The 15,235-nt window shown below is 36.4% G+C and overlaps 2 protein-coding genes across 3 annotated transcripts; one reads left to right on the top strand and one right to left on the bottom strand.

Moving 5' to 3' along the window:
* Positions 1-7,541: 7,541 nt before the first annotated feature.
* On the bottom strand, positions 7,542-11,812 carry LOC110860217 (small ubiquitin-related modifier 5-like). Of its 2 annotated transcripts, XR_004837214.1 has the most exons (5): positions 11,484-11,812; positions 9,079-9,282; positions 8,932-9,003; positions 8,613-8,865; positions 7,542-8,263 (listed from the first exon to the last, which is right to left on the bottom strand). XR_004837214.1 is itself a non-coding variant. In XM_035860101.1 (4 exons), the coding sequence occupies exons 1-4, from the start codon at positions 11,505-11,507 to the stop codon at positions 8,749-8,751; spliced, it is 417 nt and encodes a 138-aa protein (XP_035715994.1). In that variant the 5' UTR covers positions 11,508-11,812; the 3' UTR covers positions 8,590-8,748. The 2 variants fall into 2 exon arrangements, 1 of the variants encoding a protein (XP_035715994.1); XM_035860101.1 differs by lacking the exon at positions 7,542-8,263 and having other exon boundaries at positions 8,590-8,865.
* On the top strand, positions 10,409-10,944 carry LOC118439076. The gene is made up of 2 exons (XM_035860102.1): positions 10,409-10,658; positions 10,735-10,944. Exons 1-2 carry the CDS (start codon positions 10,442-10,444, stop codon positions 10,884-10,886), a joined length of 369 nt encoding a protein of 122 aa, XP_035715995.1. The 5' UTR covers positions 10,409-10,441; the 3' UTR covers positions 10,887-10,944.
* Positions 11,813-15,235: the final 3,423 nt, after the last annotated feature.

Raw genomic sequence — 15,235 nt, 5'->3', positions numbered from 1 at the left:
AACTAGAATTTCTACTTCGAATTTGTCAGGATTTTATGTCAAAATTCTGGATTTATTTTGCTCGTTTATTTTCCACAGTTGGTGAAAAATTATGTCACAATTATGTCACAATTTGTTAAGTAGATTTCCAACAGTCACGAGTCCACGCTTTTTCTGTTTTCGAATACATCTATTTATATTACTCGCGATTCTGTGAGTTTGGACCAGGCGATAGCTGTATAAGATATTGTCACCTCTTCTGCAACGTGGATCAAATCTGCGAAGTTCTGACTTTGCAATATCAGTATATGATAAGTTAGCTTCTGGATTCAATTTTCGTTTGATTCCGCAATAAATACCAGTGCACCATGAAATGCGTTTTGACAAAGGAAGGCTTGATTCAGGACGACGGTCAATTAGCCATCGCAAACTACAACTCGTACTTAATCGACCACTTTCCACCCTCCATTCTTGACAGATCTAATGAAACATTTTATCCCTGCTCTTAGCTCTTTGATGGTAATAAATTAATAAATATTTGTAATCCATACGGTAAATTTTATTAAAAATGGATGGTTAACAGATTAGTTTGTAAAATTTTAAGGAAATTAGTGTTCATCGATTTCAAGTATAGATTATTAGCATTATATTTTTAAAAATAAGCCATTTCCCAATCCTGAGAGGATAAAACACGAAGTAAATTTGAAATATGTAAAATTTGTCGCATTTACAGCTCGTTTTCTCCTCTTTTGGGTGCAAACCTCTCTGCCAAACGTGTCCTTCGGGAGATGGCCTATTTTGAAAATTTAATGCTAATGATACTTGTAATCGATTGACACTAATTTCCTCAAAATCGGAAAACATACGTTGGGTAACATGCATGCATTGTTAGTCTAAATAAATCAACATACACGCGTATTTTCGATTTATTAATTTAGGGACAAATATTGGAGTGGATCCAGACTGCAAGGAATACGAGCCCTTTACGAATTGTCTTACTACACAATAAGAAAATAATGGAGTTGAAAGTTTTAGTTGAATTTAACTAAAAAATTATTTTCTCATTCCATTTATGAATACAATTAAACTTGAAAATAAAAATTTGCAAATTACTTTCCATTCTATCTTATTTACGGTCCAATGTGAAAACTGTGCAATATTATTGACACCCTGTGGATATATGTATGTAAATATGTAATTGGGAAATTGTTGTTTCGTAAATTTGAACATTAAACAAATAATTTATAAGTTTAACCTGATTAACATAGGTAAAACCATTTTAATCAAAACCACTTGAAATTCAGCAAAAGTTCTTTTTAGCAAAATTTCCCGAGAAATATTAGTTTGAGTTGTTAAATTGTCACATACCGGAAATGGTTTAAAGTCACTTTGTATTTTTGGATTGTTATGCTTCCTCGTATAAACAAAACATAATTAATAAACAATATAAATAATAAATCACTTGCTCTCTTCCTATTGACCTATTGACCTAACTTAAATAAATATCTATTTGCCTATCCTTACATAGTCTGCGTTATTGTAATAATTTTGTTAAGTAATAATTCTCCAAATTTTATAGATTTCCCAATTTTAAATAGTTCTTTATTTCACTGTGATGTTTGAGTAGAAGAATTTGTGACGTCAAAAATTCATCTAAAACTTGTGGTAATATTTAGTTATTGATATTAAAAATAATTAATTAATAATTAATTAATAATAATTTTTAATACATTCCGTATTAATTTATGATGTACATATCTTTTGCAGGTTTTAACATTGTTCGTATGCGATAAATATGAAAAAGTTTGGGTCATGTTTGATAATAAAATTATTAACTGGTAAGAAAAAAAAATAACTCGAGTATATATTTATGTAGTTTATTACGTTCATTATTACACTGGAAATACATACAATTTTGAAATGTTCTCCAGGTAAACAAATCGGCGACAGTATTCCTGTAAACCAAAAGTACCCAAAACTTGGATATATTTTACCCAACCGTTTTGGTTTTCTAACCGTTTGTGTAAATCCAAACTTGACTCAACAATAACCAAATGTTAGACGTCTTTACTTAATGTGTTTTTACATATCTAGGAAAGCAAAATGAGAGTCGTAAAACTTCTCCTCGTAAGCTTGTCGCTTCTGACTTTCTTCAAAACGGTGGAATTAGCTGGCGGGAAACGTCACGCAGCTCAAGAGGAAGTCGATCCCATCGAGGAGATGTTCCTTTTTCTCGAAGAAGTCGCAGACTTTCCCCGGGTAAACAAGACGACGCTGTTTTTAGGCAAAAGTCGCACCAGCACTTCCTCCTTAGTATCGATGCTAACCGTTAATAATACACAAGTTGTCGCCCTGGAGGATTCCCCGGGGTCAAAGAAGTTCAAAATCGGAAATATGTCAAATTTTGATCCCACAACTTATCAAAGTTTTTACCCTCTCGAGTATACCGATCCAGTTAGCAACACGTCATTTTACAGCTGTCCAGGATTTTCGGACATTCTAAAAACAAACCTGGACATCGCGTTATCCCTTTTATCAATCTGTTTACCCAATCAGTGAGAAATGTTAGGTTGGCTTTTATCATAAATGTTTCTGCGCTCCTGGAAGGAACGGAGGAAACTGATTTCTCCGATCTTGTCCAACATATTGCTGACTTTGTGTCCGATATTGGAAAGTATGCCGATTCTTTCGTTCTCATTGTGACCCATGTTAAGAGCAAGTACGAAAAAAATGGGACACTTATTAATAACGATGATATTTTGGTGAAGCAAGTTGAGAAGTTTATAAAAGCCTTTAAAACTGAGTTGGACGCCACGTACAAGAAGATGGATCCAAAGTCACCCCTAGCCAAAGAAACGGCGCGTTATTCAAAAATTGTGGATATTTTCTTGTCAGGATCGGATAAAATTATTGCTTTCGCCCGTGATCCTGATGCCGCTGGACCAATTGCGAACAGCAAAGTTATGCAGGAAGCGAAATTAAAGATTTTGAAAGTGATTAGCACAGCGAAATTCATTCAAGTTGGAGATGGTGATTTTGGCTATACTTTATCCGACAAGTCAGTCGACGAAGTGACAATTTTGATCGGAAATGTGACAAGTAAGGCTGGAAAAAAGGTTGAAAGTTCACTACAGTTTTGGACAAGTTCAAGAGTAGCATTTATATCGTCAAGTTTAAACTTTCCCTCTCTGCACGACCTCTTTTCCCGGGATTCTGTAGAGATAACCGGTTTAACTTCGGACCTTAAAAAAACCAGGGATTTAACATCCGTTGCTTTTCTTCTCCGAGATGCTGCACATCGCGCTGATTTAACGATTCCTTACGACCTTCTAAGCTCTATACTACGGTATGATGGGTACATTGCCTTCTTTTCGGCAATTAGCGGGCAATCTGAAACTTTTAGCGGAACCCTGTTTCAACCAAGTTTATCCAAGTTGGCAACTTTTATCCAAGAAAATAAAGTGTGGTACGACTTCCTAGTTCTTGTTAACGAATGTCTCTCCAGCTTCAACGTTCAAATCGATAAGGATAAATACAACGTTGGAAATATGGAGGATTGGGGCACCGGTGGGAAAGGCGAAGTGTCCGTGACACCCACAAATTTTGATACTTTCATTCAAAAAATTTCAAAAACATGTCCAACTTTAGCCAAGGAAGAATTTTCAGCTCTTAAAGGTCAACAACTGATTCCTAGTCGAGCCACTGAACTGGATTACATCCTCTCGGAAACGTTACGAATTTCAGTTGATGTCAATTGCACTGCAAAATCTGTAACAATTTCTGGTCCATTTGTCATTATATCTCAGCCCAATTTAAACCAATCCATTTGTGAGGGGGATGATTCAAATTTCGTAAATATTTCCATATTTGCGACAAGAACTGCGTTCGTTCACGAAGATATCGACTGAGAAGGTAGCATCGCTATGGCGATTATCTCACCAAGGATTGAAAGTGTGGGAACAAATGTTACGATTACCTTGGTAGGGGATCCCAGCGATCGACCTGTTCGAGAAATGCCGACCAGTTGCAACGTCCCATGCAGCGTGGACTGTTTCGGATATGTTCCGTCCTGGTGTGACGATGACACACACATGTACGACGATCCGGCTGACGGAGGTCCCATTCCCGAAGAAAATTGTCTCTATATGTATTGCACAAAACCGGAAACGTCAATTTTGAAGATGTGTATCTACAACAACATGACGCAAGACCCGTCATGTTCAGTGATTTCTGATTTCAAAAACAATACCCGAGGGGGCGATACGGGATATCAAGGGGGATCGATTAGCATCATAGCGTCGGAAACCGTGGACAAGTTGGAAATCATTTCCCAGGGAGGAGTAGGAGGTCAGGGAGATGAAGGTGGGTTTCTTGTCGGAAAGTATATCACGCCCCGACAACTTGGACCATCAGGAGCTGGCGGGTTAGGTGGGAAACCAGGCCTTATTTCAGTATATGGAACGTCCAATAATTCTAAAAACGTTGAAATTAAAACGCAAATGATCAACGGCTTAGTGGGGGAAGATGGAAATTTTATCAAACCAGCTGATTTTAGCGGTCCAAACGGAACTTCTGTACCCGCATCGGATACTAGGCCGTTCAACGGGGAGTTTAATATTAAAGAGAAAATTGACCAATACAAGGAGAAAACAATGCAAAAATATACCAACTATAGTTTGCCAGACCTGTTAAGTTTCTGGGATGGCATAGATTCTGAGCAAGAACTAACTCGCTACATGGGAACACGTCAACTAGCCGCGGAATTTCGAAGAGTCGTTCTTCTCACGACCCGAACAGATTATGAATCCCGACTCCCCGCAATTGTGTCTTGGCTGGGCTCACTTAACAAGCGGGCCCAGAATTACATTTTCAATCCAACATTTGTCCCTCAATATGCCAAACTTTCCAAATATAATGGTACAATTCAGAATGGCGTCGCTAAATACTGTGCCACCATAAATGGCACCGTGGACGAATCGGACAACCAAAATAAGCGAGTTCTCGCTACAATATACCACGCAGGCGTAGGACTTCTAAACTATCTTGAACCACAGGATGGAAATAACTTGGTGGTTGACGTCCTTGGATTTATTTCTCTGTCCCTCGATGCACTGAAAGAATTGAAAGCTCTCAAGAAAAGCGAAGGAATGGAAAAATCACTGAAAGACTTTAAAGAAAATATCGACAAGAAAATCAACGAGTCTTTATCCCTCATTAAATCGGAAATAGCGCCTGAAATTACATCCTTAATTTCGCAACTAAATGATAACGTTAATTCTGCTGTGGAACAAATTACGGATCTTCGTGATGACGCAGAAGCAAATAAGGAAGCGATTGAAAAAGCAGAACAAGAGTTGAAGAATACCTTACTCGCGAAAGAAATTACTGGAGGATTGCAATTGTTCGGAAATTTTTTGGGCTTGATTCCCGAAATTGGGCCAATTATTAGTACCGTGATAAACTCGGCGGCTGGAATGGTGGAGAATTTCGGGTTGACCGATGATTCTGGAGCGGTGGGAACGATTCAAGCGGGTGGTGAACAAGCGGCAGAGGCAGAAGGTTCGATGTCCAACTATTTGGAAAGCCTTCCAGATGAACAATCTTACGGAAAAATTATGTCGGAACTTGTTGAAAATTCCAAAATTTTACCAAGTGAATTTGACCCGAAAACTACCCAACTTACCAAACTAATTCAAAACTATAATCTCAACTTGGCGCAAGTCCTCCAGATTATGACAAACTAAACATCACTCGTGGCCAGATAGGTCGTCAAGTAGTGGAAATCCGGGATCAAATTAAAGCACGTCCAAAACGAGACAAAAATGACGATCCCGTCCAAACACCGCTGGAAAAGGCTATGGGTTACTTTGTCTTTGCTGCCGGGATATTTGACAGTATCGGCAATATTCCACCCTTTTTGAACCAGCTCTCCGATATGAAAAATACAATTTCTAACGCTGAAGATATCACCCAATCCTTAAACCACGTAATTCAATTATATGACGAAATGAAGAAAAAAATCTACCAAGTTCTGGTCCCTTTAATATCCTCGTTAAAAGAACTCGCGGCAGAATGGACGTCCGGAAGTTTGAAAAACATTTCTTCCGCCGGACTCGACGTGAAAGCTTGGCAGATTGGAAAAACCATTGAAACCGCGTACAACGAATTTGAACGCTTCGTAACCGCCGCCGGAATACATGCCGAGATTAAACCCATCTTTACCCAACTGCAGGATGCAATGCACACCATAATTTTGGTAGACAAGGATATCGCCGCCTACCAGGACCAGAAGGGATTCGCGGATCTCAACTATATTTTGAACAAACCCGCCGTTGAAGGAATTGTTATTGAGGATCCCGAATTAAAAGCAATACTGGACGAATGCACCGAAATAATTAAGACCCATAACGCCCTCTGGTTCGAGGAACGAACGAAAGCTTCCTTCCTGCAATTTGTCTTCCCCTTCACGAAACACTATTTGGATGGCGTCATCTTCCCACAGGACGCACATAGTTCAAATTTTAGCCGAGCTATCGACATTGCGGAAGATTTTCTGAAAACGATAAAAAACAAGGTTATCGAAGAACAAACCACTATACAACGGGGGGACGATTCGATCCGATTTTACGCAGATTTTAAAGAAACAAATGTCACCAAGCCGTTCTACAGTTGGAGCTGGACAGATTTTAAGGAGCAAATCCGCGCTTTACTTTCGGGTAAAGAGGTTTACCTTCGCGCCAGTATTTACGATAGTCCCGAAACTTTTGATGCCATCAAGTTTACAACGGCCCATCTCGAGTTGAGCATTCGAGGAGGGAATGAGAGTTTCGTGGCGAGCTTTAAATCTGCCCTGTCTTTCTTCAAGGTGCGTCTAACCCATGATGGTAACTCGTTTTATCGATTTGCCAACAAATACTATGTCATTTCAAATGCCCCGCAGCAAATTGAGTATAGTTTTGCAAACAAAGAGGACGGTACTCCGGAAATCACTAATGGCGTCTATAATAAATTAGCGAAGGGAGATTTCACCCTAAGTCCGTATACGACGTGGAAGTTCCAAATAACGAAATCAAGCAGTGGGAATTTCGACATGTTAAAGCAATATTTGGATGCCACGGTGGACCTGACATTGACAGGAAAAGCCATGTTTATCGACACGACACAAACTACCCCGGAAGATTTGGAGTTAGCGAAATATTATAAGTCGTATGATATCATGACGGAAATGAGTGGGGGAGATTTAAGTTCTCAGGTCGTCCCAGGACGAAACTCGTTCCAGTTTGTTAAGGTTGGGAGACATATTTGGGCAAGGTCTTTGGTGGCTTAAGATAGTTGGAGGTATCGAATGTGAAGAATTTTGGACTTTACATGGACATATGTTTTAATTTTTAAACTAAATATGTATGTACAATGTATGTAATTGTTTATTAAGAAATCTTTAGCATTCGAAGAAGATTAAGAAAATTTAAAGGGATCTAATGTTATTTTAACTAAATATGTTTGTAAAATAATTGAAATAATAATTGAAATACATACATTCATAATTATAGCTTGTTGCCACAATTTGATTAACCCAAATGAATTGCTGCATGAAAAGTAAATCGTTAAAACATAACATTATCGTTTAGATAGATCTATTTTTTTAAATAAAATATTTAATTGATAATATTTTCTTCGTGCCCATCTGCATAAATATATTCATTAATTATGAATTAAATCAACGTGATTATTAGAAACCTATTTAGCTTTATTTATGTTAAGTGTGCACTTCCACAACATTATTTACCAAGTAATTTGACAAACCACTTGGAATATAAAGATTATAAAATACTTTTATACTGAGCGTACTCACGTCAACCTTCTCATATTTTGCATATCTCGTTAATTTAGCATAGCCAAATATTGAAGTTTTGCGAAATTTGCGGTATTTCGCAAAAATTTTGCTGGATAAATAAAGGATTTTTTTTCACAAATTTACCCAGCAAATGAACGTTCTATCTTCGCAAAATTAGCCTTTCGCAAATTCATCCTCTCCATTGTCAGCAAAAGATATTACAGAAATCCATTGAAACAATACCAAAATAGAGGTTTCCAATAGACTTGCGAGATTTGCGAAGTCATATTTTGCGAGTCACCCCACTACAGAAATATTTTAATCTTCGCAAGTTTGCTAAATGAGTTGCGATGCGAAATAAGACGTTGTCGTGAGTACGCCCACTGTACGTTGCACATGTCCCACTAATGTGTGACATAAATTTATTTTGACGCGACGGCAAAGTAAATACTTACAATGCGATGGTGTGAAGTGTTACCCTCTGATTTCGTTGAAATTCTGAAATTACTTGGTCCATATCAATAGAACCAAAGTTTCTTTTGATAGTTTGTGCAACGGTTAGAATTTGCAAAAATATTTTAGGCCAAAGTAGAAAAATATTTGATTTTTAGCACGGGAAGAGAATTGAAGTCGAGTTTACGTGCTCCGCTAGGTCAAAATCGCCCGTTTTTCAACTTTGTCCTCAAATATTTTGGCAAATTCTGCCCGTCGCACAAACTGCCAGAAGAAACTTTGGTTCTATTGATATGGACCACGTAATTTCAAAATTTCAACCAAATCGGAGGGTTACGCTTCACACCATCGCATTGTTAGTGAAATCTAATAATGCTTTATGTAACAGTATAGATTGACAATGAGAAGATGTTCAAACTACATATAATTTGTTTCTTGGCGTGTGAATGTTGCACAGGTCGATAACTTTTGAAACCTGGAATTTAACTCCATGAGCCTTGAAGTACCAAAGCGTTCATAAATTCTTCACGGGAATCATATGCACGGAATGAATTAATTTCCCTGAAAATGTCAATAACGTCACCTTCTTCCATCTCCAACTAAAATATGGGATACAAAAGTAAATGAGCAAAATTTCTTAATCGATTGTGACATATCATACGAACCTTTTGTGGAGTGTGATCGTCCTGAATGCGTTTACCATCGTATAGGAAACGCAATTCGGATAGTTTCACTTTCTATAATGCAAATATCGATTATTTAAATAAATATGCATTAGTTCAATATCCTTTCTTAAATTTTAATCCCATTACAGATTTTGCAGCACAGATTGGCTTCAAATTTGCCAGTGGGGTCGAAATATTTACGCGAAATTTGATTCCATCGCCAGAATTTGCATGGATAAACATTAATCCGATTTCTGGTTTCCCATGCTCTCTTAACGTCTGCCCCATGTATATCAGAAAATGTGAAAGATCCAGTATTTCTGGAGGCAAAACTTCCATATTATTAGATACCTATGGAAACAGTCAAGTTTAGTATATTTAATTTACTAACTGAAGTAAATTAAATTTGTGTAGTAACATGTACGTAATTAATAAGTAAGTAATACGTAATAAGTAAGATTGTTAAATTCAACAGACACCATTGACCTTACGGAAGAACATTACTCGAAACTAGACTCACGAAGGAACCTTTTTTCAACCTACACCAGGATCGAGTAGCGAGTTATACCAAAAACTCAAGCCAAAGATTAGTAGCCACATCATGCCTATCTTTGGCTTGAATGGCCCCTTTGAAGAAAAATATTGACGATAAAGTTCAATTTTTGAGCAAATTTTCCCTTGCTTTTGCCTCCACGGGGCGAAAACCAAGGCGCTCGTGTGAACTTTGACCCCCAATATTTTTCTTCAAAGGGGCCATTCAACTGAAAGATAAGCGTCATGTGACTCCTAATTTTTGGCTTGATTTTTTCACATAACTCGCTACTCGATCCAGGGGTAGCTTGAAAAAAGGTTCCATTGTCAGCTAAGTGATTCCAAATTAAAGTGTGAAATTAAAAATTCAAAGTTAACTTAAATTCACCATCTTCCAAAAAATGAGCTGAATTTCCCCCATAGCACAAATCCCAGTTTGGTACAGGAATTTCCTGTATGCATGCCGGAATAGAGCAAGAAAATCTGGTATAAAATTTTTTTGTGCAGTTATTATGCATTACATGTACCCATTTTCCGGTACCAGTTACTTTGATATTAGTTTCATACAATACATGTACCTGTCTCACCTACACAGATCTGCACCAGTCAATTCTGTACAATTTTGGTACACAAGGTATAGCTATTCGCATGTACAAAAAACACTTGTACAAGATAGTCACAAGTGTGATACCGGCTAAATTTGTACAAATATTTCATGTGCCAAACTTGCAAAAGTAAAACATGGACTGACATGTATGCAAGAAGCATGTACAAGTCTGGTACATGTTTTGAATGTACAAGAAATCATCGTACAAGTTTCATGCAAAATTTGTGCAAGTAAATCTTGCGGTGGCAGCGGCATCTTGTAACTTTTGTCCAAGTCAAAGTAAATGCGCTGATCTTGATTTGCCACCTTCACCATCAGTCTACCTGAATAATTCCACCGTGACGTGCTCTACAAATCAAGCCCTGACAGATAATGACAGCTGAAGACCGATATAAAAATTTTGTCATTCTTCATTTTGAGAAGGACAACAGATTTGCAGTCGTTCCTTCCAATTGGTTATCAAGTGATTCGACGGAGTGCGCCTGGCCAGGCAGAAAAGTAAAAAATCCCTTGGATTTGCAATGTGATCCATTCTCACTTCCTGACAAAAACTTCAAATACTATAAAGTTAAAGTTCATAAAAGTTACGGTAAGTAATTTGTCTAACCTCTACTTGTGCAATATGAATCGGGCTGTAACTAACTCTCGTTGTTGTACTGTTACAGACGACTACGATAAAGCGGTACGGAAATCGGAAGATTTACGAACGAAACATGATGTTGATACAACTGACACTGATGCCTCACCGCATACTGTAAATCAGCCACCCCCACCTCCGATAATTCCAGTCCCAGAATCTTCGGCTTTTGGTGGTTAGTCTGATTTACATAAATTATTTTGCTGTCAACATTTTACTCATGATTTTATTGTAATATAACTAAATAAGTATTAATTTTAAGTCTTAATTTAACGTACTTATATAAATAGTTACTAATTAAAATTGTTAGCTTATTGGAAAAGTTCATACATCCAAGTTTATACATGATATATAATTGCAATTTAAAATCAAAATAATAAAATGTATGTATCTGATATATTATTAACTCTGTCCCTTTTTTATGCAAGATTATCCGGCATACAGAAAATGCGTTGACCAAACTTGTACAGTTTTTGCACCAAAATTACCTGCATGCACAAAATTCTTGTACCTATTTTGCATAGTTTTTGTACCAGAATTACAGGTACGCACAAAATTCTTGTATCTGTATTGTACAGTTCCTGTAAAGGCTATTCATGCATGCAGTAAAGTTTGGTGCCCATCCTGTACAAGGAAAATCGGCAAATCTGAACCAAACTTGTACCGGATTTTCGGTACAAGACTTGTACACAATCGGTAGATTTGTGCTATTGGGGTTATTTCTATAAGTACAAATGATCCTCTGCTCTGCTTAATAGTACTTAAAAAATCACTCACCAAGTTAGTTTCTGTGTTAGACATGACAATGCTGAAGTTAAATAAGCACTGTCAGGGGATAACTAGTTAATTAATTAATATGTAGTTCTTTCCAAACTGTGGAGGAATCTAAAAAAGATCCGGCTTTGGTTACAAAAGTGTTTTACTTGGACACGTTAAAATTGTGTTATTTTTATGATCAAGTGACTCCAGGAAAAGCGTAAGGAAATAATTAAAATTTTAGTTAATTGTCTATTAATGCACGTATAAATTGATGAGCTACAATTATTATTAAATATAGTTGCTCTTTATTTAACGAAAAATATACAAAAACCATATGAAGGACTGGTTTTATTTTATGATTTAGAGCTTGAGTACAAAATCAGAAAGGTTGCAGTGTCATAAACCAAAGACCCTGAGGGAGCACGACAGATCTATAGCTTCAGAAAGTGAACCTTTTCCTAAACAATGTGAAGAAGAATTCTAAAGGTAAATTTTAAGGAGAGGAGGTTGCGTACTATCAACTCACGGATCTCAATGTTCTCTGGATATATTATAGTGTCCCATGAATTAACAACAACCCTGAAGTGGTTTTATTCCATAGCCACATTTGCGTCCGCCACACCCACTCAAAGGTGCCCAAAAAACGCTTTCACTCCAGCTTTCACTCATTAAAATCCACGCCAAAAATCCAATTTTACTCTTATTTTGAATTTTATACTCACAGATAGACATCCAACAGGAGACTCAACTTTTGGAAAATTTTCCTATTTTTAAAATTTCAAATTCTGAATGAACATTGTTGTAGTAATCAACATCGCCAATTTGCCAGTGAAATAATCCAACACGTTGAGGTTGTTCTTGGATATAAAAAAACACCTATCTGGGAGTATAATGGTTAAAGAAATTTCAAAATAAGACTTAAATCTGATTTTCGGCGTATAATTCGAGTTAGCGAAAGCTGGGGTGAAACCGTTTTTTTGACACCTTTGAGTGTGTGTGGCGGGTGCAAATCTGGCCATGGAGTCAAACCATTTTATGGTTTTAGTACCCTCATGACACCCTACCACATATCCAAAGGACATCAAGATCTGAGAAGGGCGGGTGCGGAAGCTCTCCTTCTTAGATAAATAAATATTTCAGAGAGGCCGTTCACACGATGGCCATGCAGTACGCAACGAATGCATCAAGTGATGGGATAACATGTAAGGTATGGTTTATTCATCAAAATTTTGAACTTACGGAAAAATATATTTCAAAATTATATAATTTAAATGATGGAATGCAGCTTAATCTTATCTGGGCACCGACACTGATCCTTTTACTCTAAAAATTCTTCCTAAATCCTCAAAAAAACTTTTCACAGCAGCCTTCTTATTTACACTGTATTTTGAAATATTGTAAGATGTCATTTGACCACTTGTGTTTTACATTTATTCATTATCACTCCATGAAGAAGATAGCAGTAAGCTGTCGAAAGTTTGGAACAATAAAATATTTGTTAAAATGTCACACGACAAATTTATTATAGCAAATAATATTCAATGTGTACAAAATATTCAGTACAAGCCAGATCTAGAATTGCACGTGTATTTATTTTAAAAAGGTCTACATATGTGCACAATAAAATATTTTAAAAACCGACGTGCATTCTCAAATTATAAATTTAGAGTTAATTATTTAGAGTTAATTATTCAATGTTTATTTATTTATAAATAATTAACTCTAAATAAATTTGTAATTTGCGAATGCACGTCGGTTTTTTAAGTTTTTTTTATTGAGCACATAGGCCTTTTTAAAATAAAGACACTGCTGCACTTAGGCCTTTTTAGAATTAGTACGACGATATACCACATTTATATTGGTTAGGTTAATGTCTTTACTAACCTCAGTTACAAACTAACCTCACGACAGAGCAGACAATCAAATAAAAAATTTCTTTAAACTTATAATAAAAACTTGTCTTCAAAAGTCGATAAATTGTGACAAATTTCCCTGAGCAAGAGGTAAGCTCAATTATATTTTTTCCATGCCTAATTTATATTTAGTGTACTCACGTCAAGCTTCGCATTTCTTGCAAATTGAGCATAGCAACATGACTTGCGAAGTTTTGCGCTAGTTTTCGCAAAAAATTTGCTGGAATATTTTTTCTTTCGTAAATTTACCCAGCAATTGGACATGTTCTTATTTCGCCACATTACTTCGCAAACTCCTCCTCATTACCGTTAGCAAGAGAAACTAAAGAAATCCATAGAAACAATGTTAAAATAAATATGTAGGTGTTTTTCGGTAGATTGGAGAGATTGGCGAAGTCATATTTTGCGAATCCCCACACGACATAAATATGTATTTTGATCAAGGTTTCGTTAATGCCACTTTTTGGGGCCTAATGCCATGACACTGACATTAAGTGACAATAACCGACATTAAGTGACATTAAGCGACAAGTGACATTAAGTCATAAACTGGAGGAAAGTAAGAGGGAATTCAGCTCGGATCATGAGACTTTTCATCCCAGCCGGTTTGTTTGAAGGCAAAATTTGTTAAAATTCATCATTTCACATAATAAATTAAGACATAATTTTAATTTTAAAGTGATATTGGGGGGACCTAGATCAGATATCAAGGCAACGTAATCCTTTAAGTGTGCAGAAAGCAGATAAACTATGCTTTACCAATAATTTTTATAAGCTTTTGCTCAGTAAAAAGCGAATCAAGGACTACCACTGCGAAAAAGACAAAAGTCGTCTTTCGGAAATGACATGGTACACAAGTGAAAGTCGCCCGTGTCAATTTATTGCACCTGTGCACAGAAATTTTTCAAAATTATAATGGTTGCAAGTTTTGTAAATGTGCATGGATTTTAGTATTTATGTAATAATTATCTGGCACTTGCACCTACATGTATAATTTATGAATTTTCAATAACAATGCAATTTACAATAACTTGTTTTTGTTACGATTGAATTTTTTTAAATAGCTGAGAGTAGTTTAACTTGACAGCGGTATATTTTGAAAAAAATTAATATGATTCTTGGAATGTAGATTTGTTGCTAGATTTGCTATTATAAATAGACCAGGAAACTGTGCTTCTTATTGCTCGCGAAAAATACAACATTTTGAAAACGTTATTTTGCCTTAACAAAACTGGCTGGGATAAAAAATTTCATGATTGCGCTGATTTCCCTCTCACTTTGCCCCAATTTATGACTTAATGTCACTTGTCACTTAATGCCACCGAATGTCAAGTGACAACAACCGGTTAATGTCATTTAATGTCAGTGACTTAATGTCACTTATCAGTGTCACCCGAAACCTTGATTTTGATCTTCGCAAGTTTGCCAAATAAGTTGCGATGCGAAATAAGACACTGTCGTGAGTACGCCCATTAATAATTAAGTTTAGCAACAACACTGAGTGATGCAAAATAGTAGCGAAAAAACCTATATGTCATTAAACACATGTTCTTACGTGAAATTCAGAAATTGTTTAAACAAGGCCGAATTAGACACCAAATTCTAAAAATGACAAATATGTAAGATTGCAAATTCATCAATATATCATTATCAAAATGTGTATAAAGAACATGTCGCCACTTCCTTGAATTTTCTATCTTGCACGCTTTGGGATATTTTCGACGTCCCAAACTGAGTGTCCAAAATGACCAAAATCAATTTAGGCCTGCTATTTTGGACAGTGATTAAAAAACTAGAACGAAACAATGGATATTATGGGAACACTTAACAGGCGTACACGCCAAAAATATTTGAATG

This window comes from Folsomia candida, unplaced genomic scaffold, assembly GCF_002217175.1.
Source record: "Folsomia candida strain VU population unplaced genomic scaffold, ASM221717v1 Fcan01_Sc030, whole genome shotgun sequence".
Lineage (NCBI taxonomy): Eukaryota > Metazoa > Arthropoda > Collembola > Entomobryomorpha > Isotomidae > Folsomia > Folsomia candida.
Note: the sequence above shows the minus strand (reverse complement) of the source record. Positions and strands in the feature narration are given on the sequence as shown.

What these genes read in the sequence shown, in the direction of transcription:
- LOC118439076 (XM_035860102.1), top strand. Translation starts at nt 10,442, where the DNA reads ATGACAGCTGAAGACCGATATAAAAATTTTGTCATTCTTCATTTTGAG. An exon ending in TAAAGTTCATAAAAGTTACG is followed by an intron (nt 10,659 to 10,734) that starts GTAAGTAATTTG and finishes GTACTGTTACAG; the next exon opens with ACGACTACGATAAAGCGGTA.
- LOC110860217 (XM_035860101.1), bottom strand. Translation starts at nt 11,507, where the DNA reads ATGTCTAACACAGAAACTAACTTG. An exon ending in CTAACACAGAAACTAACTTG is followed by an intron (nt 9,283 to 11,483) that starts GTGAGTGATTTT and finishes CTGTTTCCATAG; the next exon opens with GTATCTAATAATATGGAAGT. An exon ending in CAATCTGTGCTGCAAAATCT is followed by an intron (nt 9,004 to 9,078) that starts GTAATGGGATTA and finishes TTTGCATTATAG; the next exon opens with AAAGTGAAACTATCCGAATT.